The sequence below is a fragment of the Pezoporus occidentalis genome, unplaced genomic scaffold (genome assembly GCF_034315485.1).
Source record: "Pezoporus occidentalis ecotype Australia unplaced genomic scaffold, CSIRO_AGI_Poc_V1 ctg264, whole genome shotgun sequence".
In the NCBI taxonomy this organism is placed as follows: domain Eukaryota; kingdom Metazoa; phylum Chordata; class Aves; order Psittaciformes; family Psittacidae; genus Pezoporus; species Pezoporus occidentalis.
Window position 1 is genome coordinate 131387 of NW_026914545.1, and position 22923 is coordinate 154309.

The window sequence follows — 22923 nt, forward strand, 5'->3', positions numbered from 1 at the left end:
CATAGGCGCTCAGATCAACTGGGGAGGCAGAGTGAGATGGAGCAGTGCTATTACTTGTTCCTGTTCAAAGCTCCCGAGCAGGGTTCAGATCAACGCAAAACTTCATACACTCAGCACAGAACTAAAGGGTGCTGGGAGCCTCCCAGCACCATTTGTATCACCCGATGGACGCCTCCGTCTGGTCTCAGGTCTGTCTGTCCCGACCAGCTCGCCCCGGCCGTCCTGACAGCCCCACTCACACACGGGTGGCACCGCCCGCCTGCGCACACCTCCCCGCCTCTCGGCCCGCGCCTCTCTCCGCAGGCCCGGCCTCCCTGCGCCGCACACACGGACTGCCGCCTCCGCGGCTGCCCTTCACCTCTGCCCGACCGCTCCGCCCCTTGCCGTTCGGGCGGCTGCGCGAAGGGGGGAGGTCTCCTCGGCGGGCCAAGGGCCGTTCTCCGCCGACATGCTGCCCAATACGGGGTAAGGCGCCCGCCGCTCCCGTCAGCGCCTTCCCTTCCCCTCGGGACACCCCTTCCCCTTGGCTCCAGCCGCCGCTTCCCCCTCCTCAGGCGGCGTCGGGCAGACGTGCGGGGGCTGGGGGTAGGCTGAGGTGTAAGCCGCCTCTGTCCCGACGCCGGAAGCCTCTCAGGGCGGGGGACGAGGTGAGCTTCGGTTGTGGGCTGTTCTTCCTCGGACCTGCGAGCGGCTTTCGCTCGCCCCGCGGGTTCCGCTGGACCCCGGCCCCGTTCCGCGGGCCGCTGGGGGCCAGCACGCCGGCGGTGCGGGTCGGGGCCTCCGCGCAGCGGGGAGGCTGGAAGCGGGTTCAGGAGGCAGGGGGTAGGTAGGGGCTCGCAGAGGGCCTGGAAGTGTTGGTGAGGATCGTTAGTGGTGTCCTTGAGCGGAGCGGTTTGCAGGGGGAATAGCTGTAGGAGGACTTGCATCCAAATTATGTAGTGTAACTGTCATTTTATAGGTATTAAACGCTCTCTCTTTTATTCTCTCTCTTCCCTTCTCATTCAAAGCCAGCGCGTGCCTTTTTACCTGGCAATCAAATTTGCTTCCAATATAGGAGCTTAATTTAAAGGCATTTCCTGCCCTTTGGCTTTTCAGAGCCAGCGCTACTAATAGCCAGGAAGGTAAGATAGTATTACTTGCACCTGCACCTGTATGTTATAAACAGGATTGTTCATAAAATTCCTAATGTATGTGTAAGCAAGCAGCAAAAAGCGTCTCTGATGTAAACTGCAGGTTTCTGTATCGGCACTCGTGCTTGGTGAGGCAAGAACTTGCTTCTCGTTTTCCAGGATCCCTGAGACCGCAGGGCACAGAGGTGAATTTAACAAGCTACGGTGGAAACAGTAATGGCGCAACCTTCACAATACAGGGTGTAAGCAATTTTAGACAAACATAGGTTTAAAACTTGTGAAGTATTGGACTAGTAAGTCTTGTGAACGTAACTTGCTCAGGAGATTAAAGTGCTTCAAATTCTGGGCAGTTCATTTGGGAACACTGAATAAGTATTTTTAAGAGGTTAGTGCATCTGTCTGGGAGGATGCTGTCACACCAGTTTGCAGGGGATAAATTAAAACTTTTGGAGTGAGACAGGATTAGAAGTAAAATTAAGGAAGAAGAAAGAATGTTTTGGGTTGTTTGTTTTTGACACAAAAAGGTATAAAAGGGGTGTGTGAGAGGGTATCAAGTCAGCTCAGTGTTTCAGAAGGGATGAAAATTAATTTTTCCTGTTAGTAGGACATTGCTTATTTTGGTGAACACTGTTTCTGTGTGCTGTAAAGCCAGAATTGGAGATTGTGGAGCTAGAATTGAAGGAAAGGAGCTCCAGAAGAGGGTGTGTAGTCAGTGCTGATTGTAAGCCTAGGGGAAAAAAGAGGCTTCTGTAGGCTGGAGATGCAGTTTGTCCCAAGAAAAAAGGAAATTTGAGGATGATGGCCAGACAGATAGTGTAAGAAAGGTTGGAGAGGAAAACTAGAGAGTGTAACTGGAATGAGTAGTGTATGTTCCTTGACATTTTGAATAGGGTAATAATTTGGGGAAAGGAATTGGATCTTTGGGTGGACTCTTCCAGATTGCATCACTGGATAGATCATGTTGGAAGGGACCTTGAGAGGTCTCCCACCCTGCCTCTTGAAGAAAGGCAGGTCAGTTGGGAGAAGTCAGACACCTGAAGGCTGGCTGTTTTGGTCTTGGAAGCCTCCAAGGCTGGCAGCAGCTCTTTACTGCTTTGTTGCCTGACTCTCATGCTGGGGAAGACAGTCCAAACCTCTGCAGTTTGAAAGGGCGTGTTGTCTCTCATCCTCCTGCACTGCACCACAGTATGTTTGCTCAGTTCCATCTCCTCCGTTGCTGCATAGGTATTGGGGGGCTGCTGCTGCTTTCCCCCAGAGCTGCTTTCCAGGCTGAACTGGGCATGTCACACAAGTGCTGAGCCTCCGGCCGTCTCTGTCTCACACTGGCAGAATCTGCTCCTGTTTGTCAGCATATAGTTTCTGTTGAGGGACCCAAAGCTCATTATGGGGTGTAAACGTGGTTTTATGAGTGCCAAACAGAGGGCCATAATCCCTTCCTTCCACCTTCTGGTTATGGTGTTCTTGTAGCCCAGGATGCTGCCAGCCTCTGTTGCCCAGCACATTGCTGTCTCATGCGCACATTGTTCTCTGCCAGTTGCCCAAGGCCTTTTCCGGAGAGGGCTCCTTAGCCATTCAGTCCCATTTTGTATCCTTGCAGGGACTTTTTTTCTCAGGTACAGGACTGTACATCTGTTCTGGTTGAATTTTGCAAGGGTTCTGTTCACCTAGTCAGTCAGGATCCTCTGGATAGCTTCTGAACCTCTTGTAGTCCACCCCCATGGCATTTTGTCACCTCCTTACCAGGAAATTGTTGATTTTAGTGCTAAACCTTTAAAAGAAATAATTGCCATTCCTGAAAATGGAGGTTTTTAGCACTTGTGTGTGGCACCCTGCATTGGCACTGTGGTTCTGGACTTAAACTTTATACCACATTGAGGCAGCAGTTTTTGTGTTTAGAGGGCAGTGACTAGTAAATTACAGAGGTGTGCTGTCTCATTAGAAAGGAGCATTCATTTTTACAGCTTACTCGTTTTCTGTTGTTGGAGAATGTAGCAGCTCTGTTGTGAACAGTGAGAAGTGTAATTGAGTGACATGTGTGACCTTCTTGCCTTATGGTGTTTGCAGATTTGGGGAGCGGTTTTGCCTTCAATACTACTGTACTTTGCTATGTGGTAGCCATTGCTTTTATACTTAGAGGCTGTTTTCTTAGTAAAATGATGAAGGCATTTGGTTTGAAGACTCTGCTAATTACTTTTGCTAAAAGTCAATGATTTACAAGTTTTGCTTTGCTCTCCCCCTTCATCTTTAGGAAACTAGCAGGATGCACGCTCTTCATCACAGGCGCAAGCCGTGGCATTGGCAAAGCCATTGCTTTGAAAGCTGCCAAGGATGGTGCAAACATTGTGATAGCAGCCAAGACAGCTGAGCCCCATCCGACTCTTTCAGGGACTATCTACACTGCTGCAGCAGAGAGTAAGTAACAAATGAGGAGGGCTTCAGGTGCTGGCCCTGGCTTGATTGTTGTACCTGAGCGGAAAACTGAATAGACTCTCTTAGCTCTAATTCGCCTTTAATAGAATAAGCCTAGTGCCTCTTGTGCCCTCCAGGAATGCTGGGAGTTATCAAAATATTACTGTAATGAAGATGTATGTGTATAGATGTGAAATTGCTGTGTTAATTGAGATGTATGTGTGAACCATGCACATTCTGGGTGTTAAGGTTTGGGTTTGGCTTCCCTACTATTTATGCAATATGTAAAAAGGTGGCAATTTGTGAGTGCGATTTTCAATGCCTTCTTGAAGCATGTCACTGAATGAGATTTTCAATAGTTTCATGCCGTTTGTTCCGAGAGCAAGTTTTAAAATGTTTAATTTTTTTAATTGTGCAGTTGAAGCGGCTGGAGGAAAGGCTTTGCCATGCGTCGTTAACGTGAGGGAGGAACAGCAGATTATTAATGCTGTGGAGAAAGCTGTGAAGACTTTTGGAGGTACACTAAAGTGTGGGGTTGACATTAACAGGCAGAGCTCAAACAAAAAGAGAAAAGAGCAGCCTGCTTTTGTCTTTAAATGCTAATGTGAAATGGCTTCTTTTAAAACCAGGGATTGATATTTTGGTGAACAATGCAAGCGCCATCTCTTTGACTGGCACTTTGGAAACAGAAACGAAGAAGGTCAATCTTATGATGGATGTCAATGTACGAGGAACCTACCTTACGTAAGTGCTGAGAGAAGGAAGCAAATTGTAGCAAAACATACCTCAGTTTCTCTAAGAAACTGTATAGCTGTCTTGCTGCCCTAGAGTTGGAGAGCAAGTATTCTCTGTGTGCTCAGCAGAAATTGCTTGTTTACTGGCCAATTGATTTAAAATTAATATTTCCAGGAATTAATTGCAAATTGCAATTATTAAGTATTCACAAGCCCCTCCATGCGGGTAGAAAGCAGAAACCAATTTATTTCAAACAGAGGTGCAGCTTGGCTTTGCTAAATGCTGTCTGCTCTTTCAAGTCAAGCAAAATGACTAACTCATTGCATATGTCAGGTGTAGCATCTTGTTTGCTGGCTTGCTTTCTCATCTTTACAGGCATGGTACAACTTCCCATAGTTACAAGAGAACCATTAAAGGTGTAACTAAACAATCTAAAGTGTTCCCTGCCTACATTCAGCTTCCCAGTTCTATTATCTATTTAAATTAATGCACCAAGATTTGATTTCACAGTTCCTGTGGTCCTTACTTTGCTCATTTTTTGAAATGGATTCAGTAGGTACAATCATCTTTAGATTTACGGGATGTAATTCAAAATTGCTCTGTTTTAAACTGAAAACATTGATTTTGATGGGGTTGTGTTAATAATAACAAACACAGACCCTTAGGATGATGCAGAATCTCTAAATTCTAAATTAGCTGTTTGATGTGATCAGAAGCTTTTGTATCAGAGTTTTACCTAGAAGAATGTTGTTCCCCTTTGTGCGGATGAATCTGGTTGTCAGATACAATTATATTCCTTAATATTCTGTTGCTAAGAATCAGTGAAGCTATTTGCTATTAGAATAGTGTAAAACCACACATAAATAGAAGCTTTCTTAATTAGAGAGACATAGCACATAGTTAACGTGGAGAGAAAAGGAGCGTGGAAGAAAGACTGTTCTTGGAGAGTGGTATTTCCTTCTTCCACCCTGTGACTTCTACTTTTGAAAGCCTGTATGTGAAAGCAGTTCTGTGGCATTCCAGAAAACACTCTGTGATATGTCTTGTTAAAGCTATGAATGGGTTCTACTGTATTGCCAGTGGCAGGCTCCCCCTCACTGCCCAACAGTGACAGTCACTTTCTTGGTGGCACATTTAGCAGTTCACAGTTGATGCAGGGTTCCTGAAGTCATATTTTCTTTAGCTGCTACTCTCACAGAATCATAGAATGAATGGTTTGAGTTGGAAGGGACCTAACTTACTGTACCTTAAAAAGATCAAAAGGATCACTGTGTTGCTGTGAATGGAAGAGTATATGAAATATTAATACCTCCCAAGGGAAGTGAAAATGGTCTTTTGTCATTGCTTTTATTTGGGAATAAATTGTCAGTTGGGAAGACCTAGTGAACCATTTGTTGGAACAAGTCCAGAGGAGGGCCAAGAGGATGAACTGGGGACTGGAGCAGCTCCTGCATGAAGATAGGCTGAGAAAGTTGGAGCTGTTCAGCTTGGAGAAAAGAAACTGCATGGAAACCTCATAGCAGCCTTCCAGTATCTGAAGGGGCTTGCAAGGATGCTGGAGGGGGACTCTTCATTAGGGAGTGTAGCGACAGGGCAAGGGGTAACGGGTTGAAACTTAAACAGGGGAAGTTTAGGTTAGACATACAGAAGAAGTTCTTTACTGGGAGGGTGGTGAGGCACTGGAACAGGGTACCCAAAGAAGTGGCAAATGTTCCATCCCTGGCAGTATTCAAGGCCAGGTTGCACAGAGCCTTGGGTGACATGGTTTAGCGTGAGGCATCCGTGACCATGGCAGGGGTATTGGAAATAGATCTTAAGGTCCTTTCCAACCCAGCCCTTTCTGTGACTTCAAGCTTTTCTTCCTCTTGCTTTGTATGTTACCTCTGTAATTTGTAGAGATCTGTTTTCAAATAATGTTTAATAAGTTGCAATAGCTAAAAAATAAGTGTGGATTTTTTGTCTTGAGTGGAATAAGGTAGGGAGGAAGTCCCATTTTCAGAGTATTCCTGTACATTAGGAAATTGAGATGTGTCTTAGTGAACCTCTCACTGACACTGAAGGGAGTTGAAAAACTGTTTAAGCAGGTGGTAAATAATTTGCTGTAATGATTTTGCAGTTGAAGGTATTCCTGCTGTGGCTGACAGTATGCATGGGTCTTGGTGAAGTGTGTAAAGAGTAGGTCACTAACGTGTTGCTGTTCTCCTTCTGAAATGCAGACATTTACCTCAGTGCTACAAGTGAAGCCAAATGGTGGTTATGATTTACACATCTGTGTGTAAGTGTGTAAGTTCTGATTTGAATGAAATAGTGACTTGTCCAGTCAACAGATAATAGGTTTACAGTTTTGCTTGGAATACTTGTAATAGCCTTTCGCTATAAAATATTATTTATTTATCATGGTTTTAAAGGAGAAACAGGTGTGGGATCAGAAGAGAATATATTTATGACTCAGTGGTGCTGTGTTAATTTCACTTGTTGCCTCACAGTATTTTGTTGTCCCTATCAAAACTATTACAGGGAGATTGTGGCTTCTGGAAAATCAGCTTTAGTAGATGCTGCTGCGCTGTTTGGAGAATGTGGTCCCGTACTAGGCCTGAGATAAGTAAGCTAGGACAGATTTTGTTTGTTTGTTTATATCAGTTAAATAAGTGATGCAGTTAGGGTCTCAGTGCAGTGCTGGATTTTCATGAAAATGAAAATACTGGTCTACTTGTATGGTTTTACTGTAATTATAGGTGTTTTGTAAAAAAAAGAGGTGACTGATTTGTCTAAATCTACCTCTCAGGTCTAAAACATGCCTTCCCCACTTGAGAAAGAGTAAGAACCCGCACATTCTGAACCTCAGCCCACCTATGAATCTGAATCCCATGTGGTTCAAAAATCATTGTGGTGAGTACCTTTTGGAACCTTTGCTGTTACTTTTTGAGAACCTTATAAATACTTGGTGACATGTGCAGGAGTGCCAGCCCAGAATTCCAGATCTTGTATTCTTAGCACTGTATATAGGCTGGCCCTAATGGTTCCTCAGAGTATTTTGTACCAAACATAAATAAACTTATTTTATGGGAAAACATATAGCGGGTTTCATGGCCTAGTACGTCCTTTACATTTTCAAGAATATTTTCAAGGTAAGAGTCTGTGCTTTTTCATGGAAATTCTGAAGACTAGAAAACATTTTCTGTTCCAAATAGAGAATGAAATCCGAAATCTGTTTTCATACTGACTCAGCTTCTTACTTGATATAATAGAGATAAAGCTGAATGTTGTCTTTTAAAACGGAAATTAATTTTGAAGTTGGAAAGCAACCCCATTTTTTCTTGACATTAATGTTGCTTATGTTGAAACTGTAAAACAACCTTTCAGTTTTGGACATTTGTCATGTTCAAATCTTCCAGCAAGTCCCAGTTCTTTCCCGGAAATGTTTCCCATCTCACAATAGGTAGATGACAAGGATTTAGATTTTTTTTTTGTTTTTAATTTTCTATTTTTTCATTTATTTTATTCCTTCTGTTTTTGTTTTCCATAGGATACAACTTTGGTTGCTAGCATCTTGTATGCCTTAGGATACTTTAAAAAATTCATCATTCTTGTCAGTGTGCTGTATAAAAAGTACAACAAAACCACCATACAGCTAGGCTTCAGTCGTTGTTTTTGCCACAGCATTGCATCTTAGCTCTTACTTTATTTGTAGTGAAAATCTGACAGACTACAGCTTTTATCTGCTGGGGTGGTGAGGAGAAGGGAGAGATTTTGACTACTGGTTTGTCCTCCAAAACTTAATTTTCCTTATGACAAAAATAATTTTTTCTTTTTTTTTCCCTTCACAGTTAAAGTTCCGTTGATAGACTGTAACTTTTCGTTTTTTATACTTCTTGTCTTAGCTTATACCATTTCAAAATATGGGATGTCCATGTGTGTCTTGGGAATGGCAGAAGAATTTAGAGGAGAAGTTGCTGTCAATGCTTTATGGCCTAAAACAGGTGATTTTTTTTTTTTTTTTTTCTCTTTTTTTAAACTTTATTTTGTAATGGTACTAAAATAATGGCTTTTTGTGTTTTGTCCTCTACAGCATGTTTTATTTGACTTTGAATATACTTCAAACTTCTGGAATTGATTCAGGAGACCAAGCACTTCTTACGCATATTCTTTGCGTATTAAAGAATATGCATAAGAACATGCATATTATTTTATGCATATTTGTCATCTTGCACTGGTGCCGATTTTCATTTGTTGTTCACACTAGACCATTGCCACTTTGATCCAAACGCTAGTTTGCAACCCATTCAACCCTTTCAGTTGGCTGAAGTATCTGCATAGTCTTATGGTTAGTGTGTGTTTTTTATCATGCAGTCGGAGTTTTGGTTTGAACAAATCACCACAGTCCTAGCATGCCTTCATTGGTCAGAATTACATATTTGTCTACGTAGTACTGTTAATAATTCCTTGCTAGTTAAATTGCCAAAACATAGGTAGAAATAACAAGATATATGCCTCTGTAAGTGCAGAAATATTCTGTTCTTGGAAGTTTGACCGCAGTGGGCAAGCAAAATATTGTTCACAGAACCATCTGCGTGCAAGCATCAGGAAATTAAAGAGCTCTATGGAATAAAAATAACCTGATGCTCCCATGTTGTATTAACTGAAGTTTGTTGTCTATGAGTCAGTTAGGATCACAGCTGCTGTTAAAACATCTGGTCAGCTGTTTGCCAAAGAGGCCAGTCTCTTTACCTCAAATTCAAAACTGTACAGAAAAGATACTGTTGTTAATATCAGCAAAGAAAGGGTAATCCTGCCCTTTAGTGGTGTGAGCCCAGTCACTGTGATATGAAACACTACAACAGCACTTCATTCCCTTACCTAGTGGAGGGAGGGAAGAAGGAATAGAATCACAGAGTCATACAATAGTTAGGGTTGGAAAGGACCTTAAGATCATCAACCCCCCTGCCATGGGAAAGGACTCCTCACACTAAACCATGGCACCCAAGGGTCTGTCCAACCTGTCCTTGAACACCGTCAGGGATGGAGCATTCACAGCTTCCCTGGGCAACCCATTCCAGTGCCTCACCACCCTCACAGTAAAGAACTTCTTCCTTATATCCAATCTAAACTTCCCCTGTTCGAGTTTGAACCCATTACCCCTTGTCCTCTCACTACAGTTCCTGATGAAGAGTCCGTCTCCAGCATCCTTGTAGACCCTGTTCAGACACTGGAATGCTGCTATGAGGTCTCCACGCAGCCTTCTTTTCTCCAGGTTGAACAGCCCCAACTTTCTCAGCCTGTCTTCATGCAGGAGGTGCTCCAGTCCCCTGATCATCCTCGTGGCCCTTTTCTGGATTTGTTCCAACAGTTCCATGTCCTTTTTATGTTGAGGACACCAGAACTGCACACAATACTCCAGGTGAGGTCTCACGAGAGCAGAGTAGAGGGGGCAGGATCACCTCCTTCGACCTGCTGGTCATGCTCCTTTTGATGCAGCCCAGGATACGGTTGGCTTTCTGGGCTGTGAGTGCACACTGAGGCCAGATCATGTTCATTTTCTCATCAACCAACACTCCCAAGTCCTTCTCTGCAGGGCTGCTCTGAATCTCTTTTCTGCCTTGGGATTGCCAAGGAAGAAGAAATGAAACATGGAGCAAGATCCTCTTTTGTGCCTGGAGCTCCAGTGTGAGAAGTGTTTGTCCCCAGACACTTTTCCATGTTTTCCTGCTAGGAGCTGCAGGCCCATTTTAACTCCTAGTGTGACCTAGAACTCTGTGATTTGCTTTCTTTTGAAGTGAGGAATATGAGCAAAACTTAATTATTTCAAATCAGCTGGGTTTCTTTGCTTAAATGCTTTAGGGAATACTCAGTTGAACACTTGGATTAGTATCTCTGACTGATTTAGTCTCTTTTCATAGGCCTGGATGCCTGCATCCTAAGTTCTTCCAGGAAATAGATGCATCATAATCCTGCTTGCATCATAAGTTTTTATCATTAGAAATATTTTGATAAGGGATCGACTTTTGTAATGCTAATTGAATAATTTATGATAACTATATCATCACAAAACCTGTACTGTCTAATTTGAAGAGGATAAGATCTTAGTATTTGATGTGTTGAAGGCAACTGCACATTTTACTTCAGGGTCTGGATTGCCTTTCTGGCAGTGGAGTGAAAGCTCACCCTTCAGGTTTTGTGTCTGGTGTATTTTTCTGTTTCTGAAGGAGATGGAAGAAATATGTGCTTGTTTTCACATTCTTGCTTCTTGAGTGCTCCAGGAAAACCTCAGAAAAGTTTCAGTGGAGATTTCCCAAGATCTTTGTTATCTGGAGTAGAGCCATAAAACTTGGTTTTTAAAGCCTTTAGGTCACTAGACCTCATGTCCATTCCATCTGACTTGTCTGTAAAATGCTGCTGCTAAATGAGTTTTATATTTCCTCAGAATCTTATATGTAGGAGTAATTTGGTTTTCCATTAGCAGAGGTAAAAACCTACCATTTTGTGTTTTTTTTTTTTGTCACTGATTAAGCAATGTAAATTAAATTGTATGTGGGAGTTAGGGACAGCGAAGGAATTGATGTAGAGTATCTCATTCAGACAGAGATGTGGTACCAAGCTACAGACAATTTACTAATTTGCAGCCTTTTCTAATGCAAAAAGGTGTTACAAGATTACCTTCGTCTTGTAAATGCACATATTTACAAGCTGTATAGGCACATTATCTGCATCCTTCACAGCTTTCTTATTCTTAAACAGCTTCTCTCTATGATTCTGGATATGCTGTAGAAAACATCCCCTACTATTGTGGAAGTGAGTTGATGGTTTTATGGGTCCCAGTGTAGTGTTGGAAGCTGGTAAGGTTGATAGCAGGAAGCTATCTTCCTGCAGAGACCAGCTGGTTATACTAAATCTTCATTTTACAATGTAGGTGTTTTCCCCCACCCATCTGATTAATTTAGCCTCATGTTTTCCATGGCAAGGGAAAACAGAACCTAGGATAATTTGTCCACCTGCTCACAATGAAGGATTTTTCAGAAGGATGGCTAACTTTACAGGCAGAAGTTACATTAAGTCCTATGTTGCATAGTTGAATACATGATTTATTTCCCGTGTTTGCATATGCTGTAGCACTCCAGATGTCAGTAACAGTACCAGTGTCCCAGATACAGTCTGATATTAAAGGAACTTCTACAAAATCTGACGTTCTTATTGAGGGGAAACCCAAACCAAAGAAAAGCTTATTTCTCTTGTGCATTAGAGTGCCACTGTGTACCTGCTAAAACAAGAAAGAGTTTAACACTGCAGAAGTTGGTACTTGTTATAGAGTGCAGCTGATATTTGTTTCCCCCAGGAACATCAGAACATGAGGCTTGGAAATGCAGGAAGATTCAGTTTACAAATGACAACAGTATATTCTAATAAATGCATTTTTTAAATAATGATTTCTCTATGTTGGATGCTGCAAAGTAATTTAGAAAGTAATTAAGCTTTCTATAAAACCAAAGATACGCAGATAGAGCTTCGTATTTGCTGAATCCATTCTTGCTCGTTTGGTTTAAGACTGTTAGAAACATTAGATGAGCTTCAGAATTTATATAAATCATTGATGCCTCCTTGAAAACTGAAGTGCCCTCAAGTATGAAAGACGATAATAATGTGCAAATTCTCCAGTACAAAAAAATGTTCTTTCAAAAGGTTTATCTTCCAAAAATGACAAAGTTAACTATTTCATGTGGTCACCAGAGAGACAGAGACACAGGCTTCTGTGGTATCTAAAACAGTTGCAAAGTTCTTAATTAAAAAATCCACTATAATCTCATAGAAGTGTGATTAGCCTCAGTGCTAGTATGTATGCCAGTATTTGTTGATCAATCCGATTCTTGAAACATGTGAAAGTGGGCTGGTAATGAGATGCTAGGAACTCTCCATTTATCTTCATATAAAGCACTTTATATAAAATAGGTGGAATGATGGGCAGCCAGACTATGAGGCAGTACCTCATAGTTTAAAACCTTTTTGATTCAGTATGTGCACATAGGTTTAGTGTGCTCCAAAGAATCATAGTTGATGCTAACAGAGAAGCTGCAGAAGCATGGCCAGGAGAAGTGAAACAGGTTAGTGAAATACATTCAGGTCAACAGAGCCTGGTAAATTTCGTAAGAGTATTAGGCAGAAATATTATCTGAACTGTTGGTAGTTAATGAAGAAAATCCAGCAACCATCTTTCGGGACAGATCACATTTGAGAGGATCAAAGAAAGGCAGATTTATTTCCTATCCTTAAAAATGGGAAGGCGGCCCAGGGAAACCTAGGAATATGTACTAGTCCATCTATTTGCTGCTTTTTATTTGGGTGTGTATTCATAGCAGTTCAGTTGATTTGGAAAAGAGAAGCTGAGGTTGGTCAAAGGTAACTGAAACCTAATCCACACCACAGAAGAGTAAATACAGAAATCAACAGGGACATCTACCCACTCTTGCCCTTTCGTAGAAAACATTAGATGGAATATCCTGGCTAGCATTGAACACTGCTGTCCTTTTTACCAGTTCTTACTCTGGAAGTTGAATGATCCAGCTCAGATGAATGGGTCCTGCACAATGTCTGTTCTTTGCTTTTTAAAGGATGAAGGGATCATTTGTGAATCAGAGCTGCTGTTACTGTGTGGAATTGGAAACACTGGAAGAAGGACAGAAGTGATTTGAAGTCAGGTTTTTACCCTTCTACTCCAAGGACCTACCAGACCCAGTTTAGGAGAGGATTTGCAAATTTGTCCCAAAACTTGGGGGCAGAGTGTTGAGTCTTGGCTAGCAGATGGAAAAAAAGTCACGAAGCAGAACTATATGAGAAGAAAACAGTAACATGGCAAATGCCAAAAGCTACAATGAAATAGCCGCTCTATGGAACAGGATGAAAGAAAAATGGGACAGATACCTCAGCCTGGAAGAGCAAATGACAGGCTTGAACTGTAACATGCCACAGTGTTAGTAGCATCTTTGGGGGAAGCATAACAAAGAGTAGTGGAATGGCGCGGAACTTAGTAGAACTGGCTAATAAAACAACCAGAAGTTTAGGAGATCTGGGTTGTGTTCTTGTGCTAAACAGCCTTTCTGTGGAATATGGAACAAGTTACTTGAAATTTTGTTTTTTTGGTTTGTCATTAACCTTGGAGAAACAGTTTGTTACTTCATGAGAGTTATTAAATGATTAAAATTAAGCATTAAGATTTTCAGTGTGATAATCACCAAAGAAAAGATCCAGTAATGACTGATGTGCCATACATTCACTTTGAGAAAAATAGTTGTTCTGTTAGTTTTTTGTGTCCAGAATAAGCTGGAGAAAGTCCAGGGGGGTTCACTGGTAAAGGGGTAGAAGGAATTTCATGAATTGTTTTGCTCGTTATTCTTCTTTTTGGTTCCTTTAATAGTTTTCTTGGGTTTTACTGGTGCTTCTAGAGAATGATTTGTTGGTTGGTAGTATTTCATAGCTTTATCTTGATACAGTCTTTTGCATGAAAAGAAAACAAAGTCTGTATGCTTGCCAGAGAAATGGGCATTTCATGTCATCATTGTTAAAACTTTGTTTTTTTATCCTCCAAACTTTCTAGCCATACATACAGCTGCTATGGATATGCTAGGAGGATCTGGAATAGAAAAACAGTGCAGAAAAACAGACATCATTGCAGATGCTGCATATTGCATTTTAACGAAACCGAAAAGTTTCACTGGAAACTTCATTATTGATGAAGCTCTGCTGAGAGAAGAAGGAGTTACGGATTTTGATGTCTACGCAATTGCACCAGGTAATACACATCTTTAAGATGAGAAGTTCAGGAAGGAGGGAAGGCGGTATGGAGAATACTAACATAGTTTTGTTTATAGGGGCTCTTAATCATAGAATCATAGAGTAGTTAGGGTTGGAAAGGACCTTAAGATCATTAAGTTCCAATCCCCTGCCATGGGCAGGGACACCTCACACTAAACCCCATCACCCAAGACTCTGTCCAACCTGGCCTTGAACACCGCTAGGGATGGAGCATTCACAGCCTCCCTGGGCAACCCATTCCAGTGCCTCACCACCCTTACAGTAAAGAACTTCTTCCTTATATCCAATCTAAACTTCCCCTGTTTAAGTTTGAGCCCATTACCCCTTGTCCTGTCACTACAGTCCCTAATGAAGAGTCCCTCCCCAGCATCCCTATAGCAGCCTTCCAGTATCTGAAGGGGCCTATGAGGTCTCCACGCAGCCTTCTCTTCTCCAGGCTGAACATCCCCAACTTTCTCAGCCTGTCTTCTAAACTAATCAGTTTGTAAAGAGTTGCTTTGCTTCACTGAGAGTCTAACCATAAAATCTTAGTAAATTAAAAAATTGTCATAGAATGGTTTGGGTTGGAAGGGACCTTAAAGCTCATCCAGCTTCAACCCCCCTGCCATGGGTAGGGACACCTTCCACTAGACCAGGTTGCTCAAAGTCTTGTCCAGCCTGGCCTTGAAGACTGCCAGGGATGGGGCAGCCACAGCTTCTCTGGGTAACCTGTGCCAGTGCCTCATCATCCCCACAGTGAAAATTTTCTGCCTAATATCTAATCTCAGTCTCCCCTCTGTCAGCTTAAAGCCATTCCCCCTTCTAAAAAGCCCCTCTCCAAACTTCTTGTAGGTCCCCTGTAGGTCCTATTATAAGGTCCTTCTCAAGGCTGCTGTTAACCCATTTTCCACCCAGCCATTAGCTATGCTTGGGATTGCTCCCATGCAGACGCAGGGCCTTACACTTGGCCTTCTTGAACTTCATGAGGTTGGCAGTGGCCACCTCTCAAGTGTGTCAGGGTCCCTCTGGATGGCATCTCTTCCCTCCAGCACATTGACCACACCACACAGCTTGGTGTCATCGGCAGGCTTGTTGAGAGTGCATCAATTCCACTGTCCATGTCACCAACAAAGATGTTGAGCAGTGTCAATCCCAGGACCAACCCCTGAGGGACACCAGTTGTCACTGATCTCCATGTGGACCTTGAGCCGTTGACCACACCTCTTTGAGAGTGACCATCCAGCCAGTTCCTTGTTCACTGAGTGGTCCATCTCAGTGATAAGGAATTATAATGGTCAAATCAATTCCTCTCCAGTTTAGAGACAAAGATGTTGTGTGGGCCCTGTCAGATACCTTGCGCAAGTCCAGGTGGATCATGTCAATTGCTTGCCGTGGCCCCATCATAGAAGGCCACCAAATTTGTCAGACATGATTTGCCTTTAGTGACGTCACGTTGGCTGTCACCAGTCACCCTCTTATTGTCCATGTGCTTTAACATGGTTTCCAGGAGGATCTGCTCCATGATCTTGCTGGCCCATGGTGAGACTGGCTGGCATGCAGTTCCCTAGGTCTTTCTTTTCTCCCTATTTAAAAATAGGGGTTATGTTTCTTCTTTTCCGCTCAGCAGGAACTTCACCACTGTACCATGACTTCTCAAATACGATACATAATGGCCTGGCAGGTACATCCACCAGTTTTCTCAGGACCCATGGGTGCATCTTGTCAGGTCCCATGCAGTTCTGCACCTTCAGGTTCCTATTTAATGAAAATAATTATTTGCCAATTTTTAATGAAAAGAAAATGTACCTACTCTGTAGATGTATTTGTTACTGCTTAACAGGTAGTGAGATAGGTTTGGTTTTTCTTCAGATGTTTTTCATGGCAACTTTAAGAGACTTTCAGGTCAGATTTTAAATGAACCAAACTCTAAGCACGTTATTTCATGCTATGTCTTTCCTTCAGATTGTAGTTTGTTTACTTAAACAACTTTGCTGTAGTTTTATATGAAATGGATTCCTGTTTGTACTGTCCACCTTTGCTTGGACTTACAGTTTTTCTCCGTTTTAGGTCACCCCCTGATGCCTGACTTCTTCTTGGATCTTGAAACTGACATGATAGGCAGGAAACAAGAAGGATATGGTAAGGAAAGCACTGTCTTTAAAAGTCCATAATTTCTGACAATATTGAATGCTCTCACTATTTCAAGATGTCTTTTCTTTTTTCCCAAGAGCTGGGACTCCACTCAAGCTATTTGACAAAAACCTTTTATCATTTGGAGAGTAAAATTTAATGGAAGTCACTCTGTACCTAAAGCTAGGAAAAAAATGTTCTTTTTTAGAAAAAAAATTCCTTTCTGCAGGACTTTCATGATAGAAAACCAGAGCCTTATTTTGAGAAGTCTTCTCTTAAACATCTGAATTGTGATAGTGTAAATATCATGGAAAAATACTGCTAGAATAAGAAATTGAAGAGCAGATGGCATATTTTGCAGGAGGGTCTCATTTGCCTTGGTAAATTTATATTAAAGAGCACAACATAGAGCCTCCATTGCTTCTTAGATGAAACTTGCACATTTACACAACTTAAATATCTCTTAGATGAAATGGAAAAGTCTTCCACAGAAAAGCATTGGGTTTGCTTTTTCAGAATTGCAGTGTGTCAAGTAGGAGGGCAACCAAGAATGCTGAACAGGTTGCATAGGAGTGGCAACAGGGATAAGAGAAGGGCAGAGAAGCAAGTTTGGAACAGAGTCACTTTCCCCTGGAAATGCCATTTGAGCAGTTGCACTAAGACTGTTCTGCTGGGGACAGATTTTGTTGGTTCCCTGGGCCTCATAATGCAGGTTACTTTGTAGGGAGCCACAGAATAGTCTTACCTGGGTTTTTTGATACTGAAGACACCAAAGAGACTCTCTACAACATTTTTAGAGGCTGTTCAACTTGATCAGCCTTATAAATGGCAGGTGCTGTCCTTTGTTGTGAAATGTATGTGTTCTCTGCAGTACAGTAAAATGCTGATTGAAGCAGTGAATGGATTTACAGCTTAGAAGCCTTTGCAGAAGAATGAATGAAAATATCCATGTTCTTAGCAAGATAAACAAAACAGAAGTATTTTGAGATGCAAGTGGCCTTTATTAAAGACACTGACTTATTTTATGTGAGCGCTGTCAGAAGCGTGGATTGTGTTAGAAATCAGTGTGCTGCGTAAGCATGTGTGGACAGTCAGAATTACAACCTTTCTGTGGTTTTATTTTCACTTTTATTTGGCATACTAGGAAATGAAATATATTGCAGAATTATGTTCAGTGCTGTACACCTGTTCAGATTCCCAAGTGCAAAAAGCATCCTTTATCAGTATCAATACTAAAATACTGATTTTCCTTACCGTGGAGCTCAAAGTTTTTCAAATTAAGTTTTCTGTGCATGTTTTTACATGCAGTTTTAAAATGTTTTGCATTGGAAAGAGGAAAATAATCACTTTCTTGTAGGTGGTTCCCAAGCATTCAAGGAGGAAAAGAAATTAAGTGGATCCCATCAAGAAGGATCAGAATCTGCTGCAGCCAAGCTATTGAGTCCTGTTGCAGAAACATTCAGAGTTATTCAGGGAGCAATAACTGAAGAGGATGTGAGAACCACTCAGGGCATCTTTCAGTTTGAGTTATCCGGTAAGACTCTCACTTGTACAACCTCCACATGCTCACACTCCTAGCAGAAGGCATGGGGTGTTTCCAGACAGCAATACTCACCTCTTCCAGCTGATCCCAACACAGACCACCTTCTGTTCCTTTCCGTGGGTTGCTCGTTGGGCCCAGTTCTGGCCCACATGGGAGCTGCTGATGCTCCTGGGATGCTTGGGGTGGCTCTACCCCATGCACAGGGTTCTGGAGTTGATAGATGGGAGCACTCACAGGCCATGGTGAAAGCATGCTGCCTTGGGGCTCTCCTGCTGCTGGCACCTGCATGGGGCTGGCTCTGCCAGCACATGGGGCAAGCACAGGCAGCGCAAGCACTGTCCTGTAACTGCTCCAGGTGGGCATGGCAGCTGCTGTTTGACAGGGAGGAGCTGGGAGGGCTATGCTCTGCTGCCTCGTCACCTGCTTTCTCACTGTCCGTTCAGGTGATGAAGGAGGAACCTGGTACATTGACCTGAAAACCAAGGGAGGGAACGCTGGTTCTGGGAAGCCTCCTCTGAAGGCTGATGTGGTTATGAGCATGTCCAGTACCGACTTTGTGAAAATGTTCACAGGTGAGTGACAGGGATGTTTGCCAGGGTGGTGGTGCCCAGAAAACCTGCTGGTGGGCAAATGGCAGCCTCCGGGCTTTGTGGTCCTGGTGTGGAGGGGCCGTGGACTTCATGTGGCTCAGCTGAAACTCCTCAGTGTTTCAGAACTCTTCTGTCCTATGAGCAGGAAGAGCACACAAGCTGATACTGCTGTTACCAGACTTTACAATGTTAGCAGCCAGTGTAGCTTCAGAAGGAATCAGGTCAATCTGTTGGCTTCTGCCCTGTACATCTCTAGTGTGTGTTTCCTAAATGCGTGCTGCATGAATTTGGTAGGAAAGTAACCTGGTTTGTTTGTTCTCTGCTTAGAGACCCAAGTTGCATGGTATTGTCTCAGTTAAAATCAGTCATGATCTGATAATTTTATTACATGACAGCATACCACATCTGATGCAATTTGGCTCTCTTTACTGAGTTTTTTTTCTGGCTCCAGAGAAGTTTTTTACTGGTTTCCTAAGTGTGCACTGCTTTAACAGCAGAACTTAGTATCAGTATAGCTGCTAGGTCTCACTGTAGTGGCGTTATATTTTCCTGTGCACAGGCTGTCACCAGTTTCTTCTAATTTTTTGATGCTTCTGTTTCTTCTTTTTTAGGTAAACTAAAGCCAACCCTGGCCTTCATGACAGGAAAATTAAGGATTAAAGGTAACATGGCACTGGCAATAAAGCTTGAGAAGATGCTGACACAGCTTAACTCTAAACTGTGAGTGGAAACTGTTACCAGCAGAATTGTGGCCTTTCATATATAAGCGCAATGCTATTTTAAAATGGTAGTCCTTGGTTTTCTCTGATGTAATATAAGTATGGATAAAATGTAAGATTTTTTTAGAGAAGAAATAACCATTTGATTTAGACAAGAAGGTGTTTTTCATTAAACAAATTCCTTCTCGAGAATACTGGTATCAGTTTGTTGCTGTTTTCTTTACTTCTGCTCCTCTGGATCAATGAAGGACTCCTAAAGTGAGTTTTTATCCCCACGTAGTTGCTTGAACACCTGTCCCATCAAAAATGTAAATGAAAATGGAAATCTCATTAATTAATTTTTGCCCCAAACTGTCACAGAGAAGGTGCCGTCTTCCACAGCATTTTAAGGTAACTTTATGAGGATTAACCTACATCACTGCAACCAGCCACTTCCTCTTTCTTCCCTTTGGCTGGTAAAGATTGCGGATCACACATGTCCCCAGTCTGTTAAGTGGAAGAGTGTATCTGTGATCTGCAGCTTTGTGTGACAGCGTCTGCAAAGCCAGATGCACCAGCCCCTTAACATACATGCTCAGTGTCCCCAGAAGACACAAAATACACTCCCCATGATGGCCACATGCCCACTGTGCAGCTCTAACTGCTTCCCCATGCTCCTGCTGGCAGTGCTGCTGTCCCATGTGGCAGTGCCCAAAGGTTTCAGTCTCCACTGGCCAGTGCCTGCTTACCACTCCCATCCTGCTGTCTGGGTTGGTCACTGATCTGTCCCTGACTGCTGACCTGCTGACTCCAGAGCAGCGTGAGTCCACACAGTCCTGCCGGCTGAAGGAGAGCAGGAGCACTGGTGTGCACCAGAACATGGAATAGGAGGGAAAGAAGATCCAGTGTTGGAAACCGCTCTCCTCTGGAGGAGACTGAACATGGAACTGATGGTGCAATGACACACACATCCTACTGGCTGGTGCACCACCATAAAGAAGTGCGTGTGCTCTGCTTCTCTATGAAGCAGAAACCACTACAGGAAAAAGAATAAAGGCCAAATAATGCCTGGTTTGAGTGTTAGACCTGGAGAAAGCAACTATCGGCTATTGATTGTTTTGGCCTGGATTTGAGGTAGACTGTAGTGGATGGAGAGTTCTAGAGACAGAACCTGTGGGAAACTTTTGAGTGCAGTCTGAAGGGATGATGGTATCAAATTCTACAGCTAAGCATATGGGGAGACACTTTCAAGTTAATAATGCCAGTGCACTGCTGCTTATCCCAGCAGGATGGCCAGCAGACAGGCAGCCCCACAAACAGGTGGGTATGGCTGTGAGGAGAGTAAAGTGGCTGGGTTAAGGGATACAAACCAATCTGAGATTAGATAAAGTCCTAACTCAAATGGAAAGAGGAATTTGCAGCTGCCCTTCCTTAGTGGAGGCTGCTGCTCTTCCTCAGAACTGCACACTGGGAAACAACTAATATGAGAGAATTTTAATGTCTCCTGCTTGAGAACCAGTCGGGGGCATTGAGGTGCTGGACTACATGTTTTTCACAAATATGAAGCCTTTTTATCTTGAAAAACTAAGTGGTAAGTAACTATAGGGAACAACATTCGTCTGCAGCATAGTATGGGGTTTGTTTTCCACTATGCAGTTCAAGCCTGCTGGCCTTTGGATGCGCCTACATGCCCATTTGTCATCTGTGCAGATTGGAGGTTTCCAACACCCTTTCATTCCCTGCTTTGAGCTGAGCTCTGCTCCAGTCCTGCTCAAAGCCCAGAGCTTTGCCTCCGTCTCACATTCTGCCTCCCCGGTTGATCCGAGTGCCTGCGGCAGGATCGTCTGTCTTCTCTTCGCCCAACCGTGCCCCTTCTCTCCCTCACCTCCTCCCCTGGCCCCTCTCTCATTTCATAGTAACTGCTAGGTCAGCCCTCACCTATAAACTCTGCACCACCACATCTGCACATAACTCTTCCCACATCATCTCCTCCTCCCTCTGGTGCCTGATGGCAAGCTCCCCATGTCCCTGCCATGCTGCCCACCTGATGCTACGGCTGTCAGATCTTCCACCAATTTCCACCTTTGGCTTGCCTTTTCTCCCCTCCAGCTTTCATGCAGAGGTCTTGCGCAGCATCCTGAGAGGGATTTGGGTTTCACAGCAAGCTGATGCCAGGAGGGGAAATTGCCCAGTGGGGCTGATCTTGCTATAAGAATTGAGGCAGATGGGTTTAGTGACTTGAACAATAATCATATTAAGCCATAAGCAGTCCTTGTGTGTTGATATAATGTCAGCTGTCGTTCTACTGCCACTGCAGCTCCTGTTGACATGGAGCTGCAGACTTCTGTGGGAATAATGCATGACCAAGCCAAAGTGGCTGAGGGCTGTCTGAACTCTTTGCAAGTGGAACAGCTTTCATGCTGCTTGCTTTCCCAGGGGTGGAATTCTGCACAGATGGAAGCAAAATCATTTTGCTGAGAAGATCTTCTTCAGGTGCAACCCTCCTTCAGCCTCTCTCCAGCCACTCAGCCCAAGTAAGGAGGAACTCGGCTCGAGTGTGACAGTGCTAGGATGGCAATAAGCCTCATTTGCCTGCAACGAGCTCTATGTAAGTGAGGTGTCGTGCCTGTGTAGGGAGCTGCTGGTTTCAGCTTTGCACAGAAGTACCTGCAGGAGGAGCTCCTAGGCATCACATTCATGCGCCTTCCCCTCAAGTGCTTTTTCCTCTTCAGTATTTAATAGCTGCAACGGAATGATGGGGCTTTTTTCTACACCAGTTGCTTCCACAGAAATCTTTCTCTCATCTCACCATTGAACCAACTGTCTCTGGAGTGTATTTGTTTTCAGGAAGGATGAAGGATTTCAATTACTTAATTTCTTTCCCACACAATGATTTTTTTTTTTCTCATTGTATAAACTTTTATAAGCTAATTTAATTGACAATGTTTAAAAGATACTACAGCAAACACACGAAGTGTATAGTACAGGCTTCTAGCTACTCTGGAGGATGTGGAGGTGTGTTGAATCCCTTTAAGCACTAGAACAGAGGAGGTACACGTGCTTTTCAGCAAGCCCCACCAGCCCCACCAGAGCAGTTCTGGCAGAGGCAGGCAATGAACAGATCAAGTGACTGGCACATCTCTTGTTAGTTCAGTCTCAGGGCTTCTAACTGTGTTACAGAAGCCTCCACTTTTTATTGGAAATGGGATTTGCAAAAGGCAACACATTTCTTCCACTGCTGCTTTAAACAGAGAAGCAGCTACCTCTGGAGCATCTTCTGTGGAATAGCTATTTCTATAGCCAGCATTATTTGCTACCACCTCAAACAAACGCCTCATTAACAAACACAAATTGTTTAACACAACACAAACACATTTTCAGCTCATAATGATTAAAATGTTTAAGACTTGTACTGTGTATTTTAAAGTTTTATGTCTGTTACCAAAAGGAGAAAATAACTGGCAGTTTCATGAGTAAGTTACAGTATGTTGTCTATTAGCACATTTAATGTATTACCAAAGAGCTTACCAGGATTCATTTTAGCATTTATCCTTAGGATTTCTTTGAGGCAGTAAGTACAAGCAGGAAACTAGTTACATATCAAGCATTTGCATCTTTTCCAGCTTTTTTACCTTAGAGAAACTCCTAAAATGAAGGTCATATTTAGCCACAATGCGTTTATTTAAATAAGAATGTTTGAAATCATCTACTGATGACTGAAATAACTGATTACAATCCCTTGTTTGCGTCCCTACAGTTTTTCACTCACATGACTAATGCATGTGAGTATTAGTCAACTCTCTGTGTGCTCTAAGATTCTCCTTTCTCTCTCTTTTGTGTATACACCATACTCCAACATTTCTTGGAAAAAGCCCAGGGCACTTGAATATCTTTGACTGATCCAGGTT

The 22923-nt window shown here is 43.0% G+C and overlaps 1 protein-coding gene across 1 annotated transcript; it reads left to right on the plus strand.

The window, feature by feature from the left end:
- Nucleotides 1-433: 433 nt before the first annotated feature.
- On the plus strand, nucleotides 434-19230 carry HSDL2 (hydroxysteroid dehydrogenase like 2). The gene is made up of 11 exons (XM_062624260.1): nucleotides 434-465; nucleotides 3379-3542; nucleotides 3958-4056; nucleotides 4169-4283; nucleotides 7060-7163; nucleotides 8156-8254; nucleotides 13858-14052; nucleotides 16122-16193; nucleotides 17542-17718; nucleotides 18171-18299; nucleotides 18929-19230. Exons 1-11 carry the CDS (start codon nucleotides 449-451, stop codon nucleotides 19039-19041), a joined length of 1284 nt encoding a protein of 427 aa, XP_062480244.1. The 5' UTR covers nucleotides 434-448; the 3' UTR covers nucleotides 19042-19230.
- The last annotated feature ends 3693 nt before the right edge of the window (nucleotides 19231-22923 follow it).

What these genes read in the sequence shown, in the direction of transcription:
- HSDL2 (XM_062624260.1), top strand. An exon ending in GTACGAGGAACCTACCTTAC is followed by an intron (nt 4,284 to 7,059) that starts GTAAGTGCTGAG and finishes TCTACCTCTCAG; the next exon opens with GTCTAAAACATGCCTTCCCC. An exon ending in CAGGAAACAAGAAGGATATG is followed by an intron (nt 16,194 to 17,541) that starts GTAAGGAAAGCA and finishes ACTTTCTTGTAG; the next exon opens with GTGGTTCCCAAGCATTCAAG.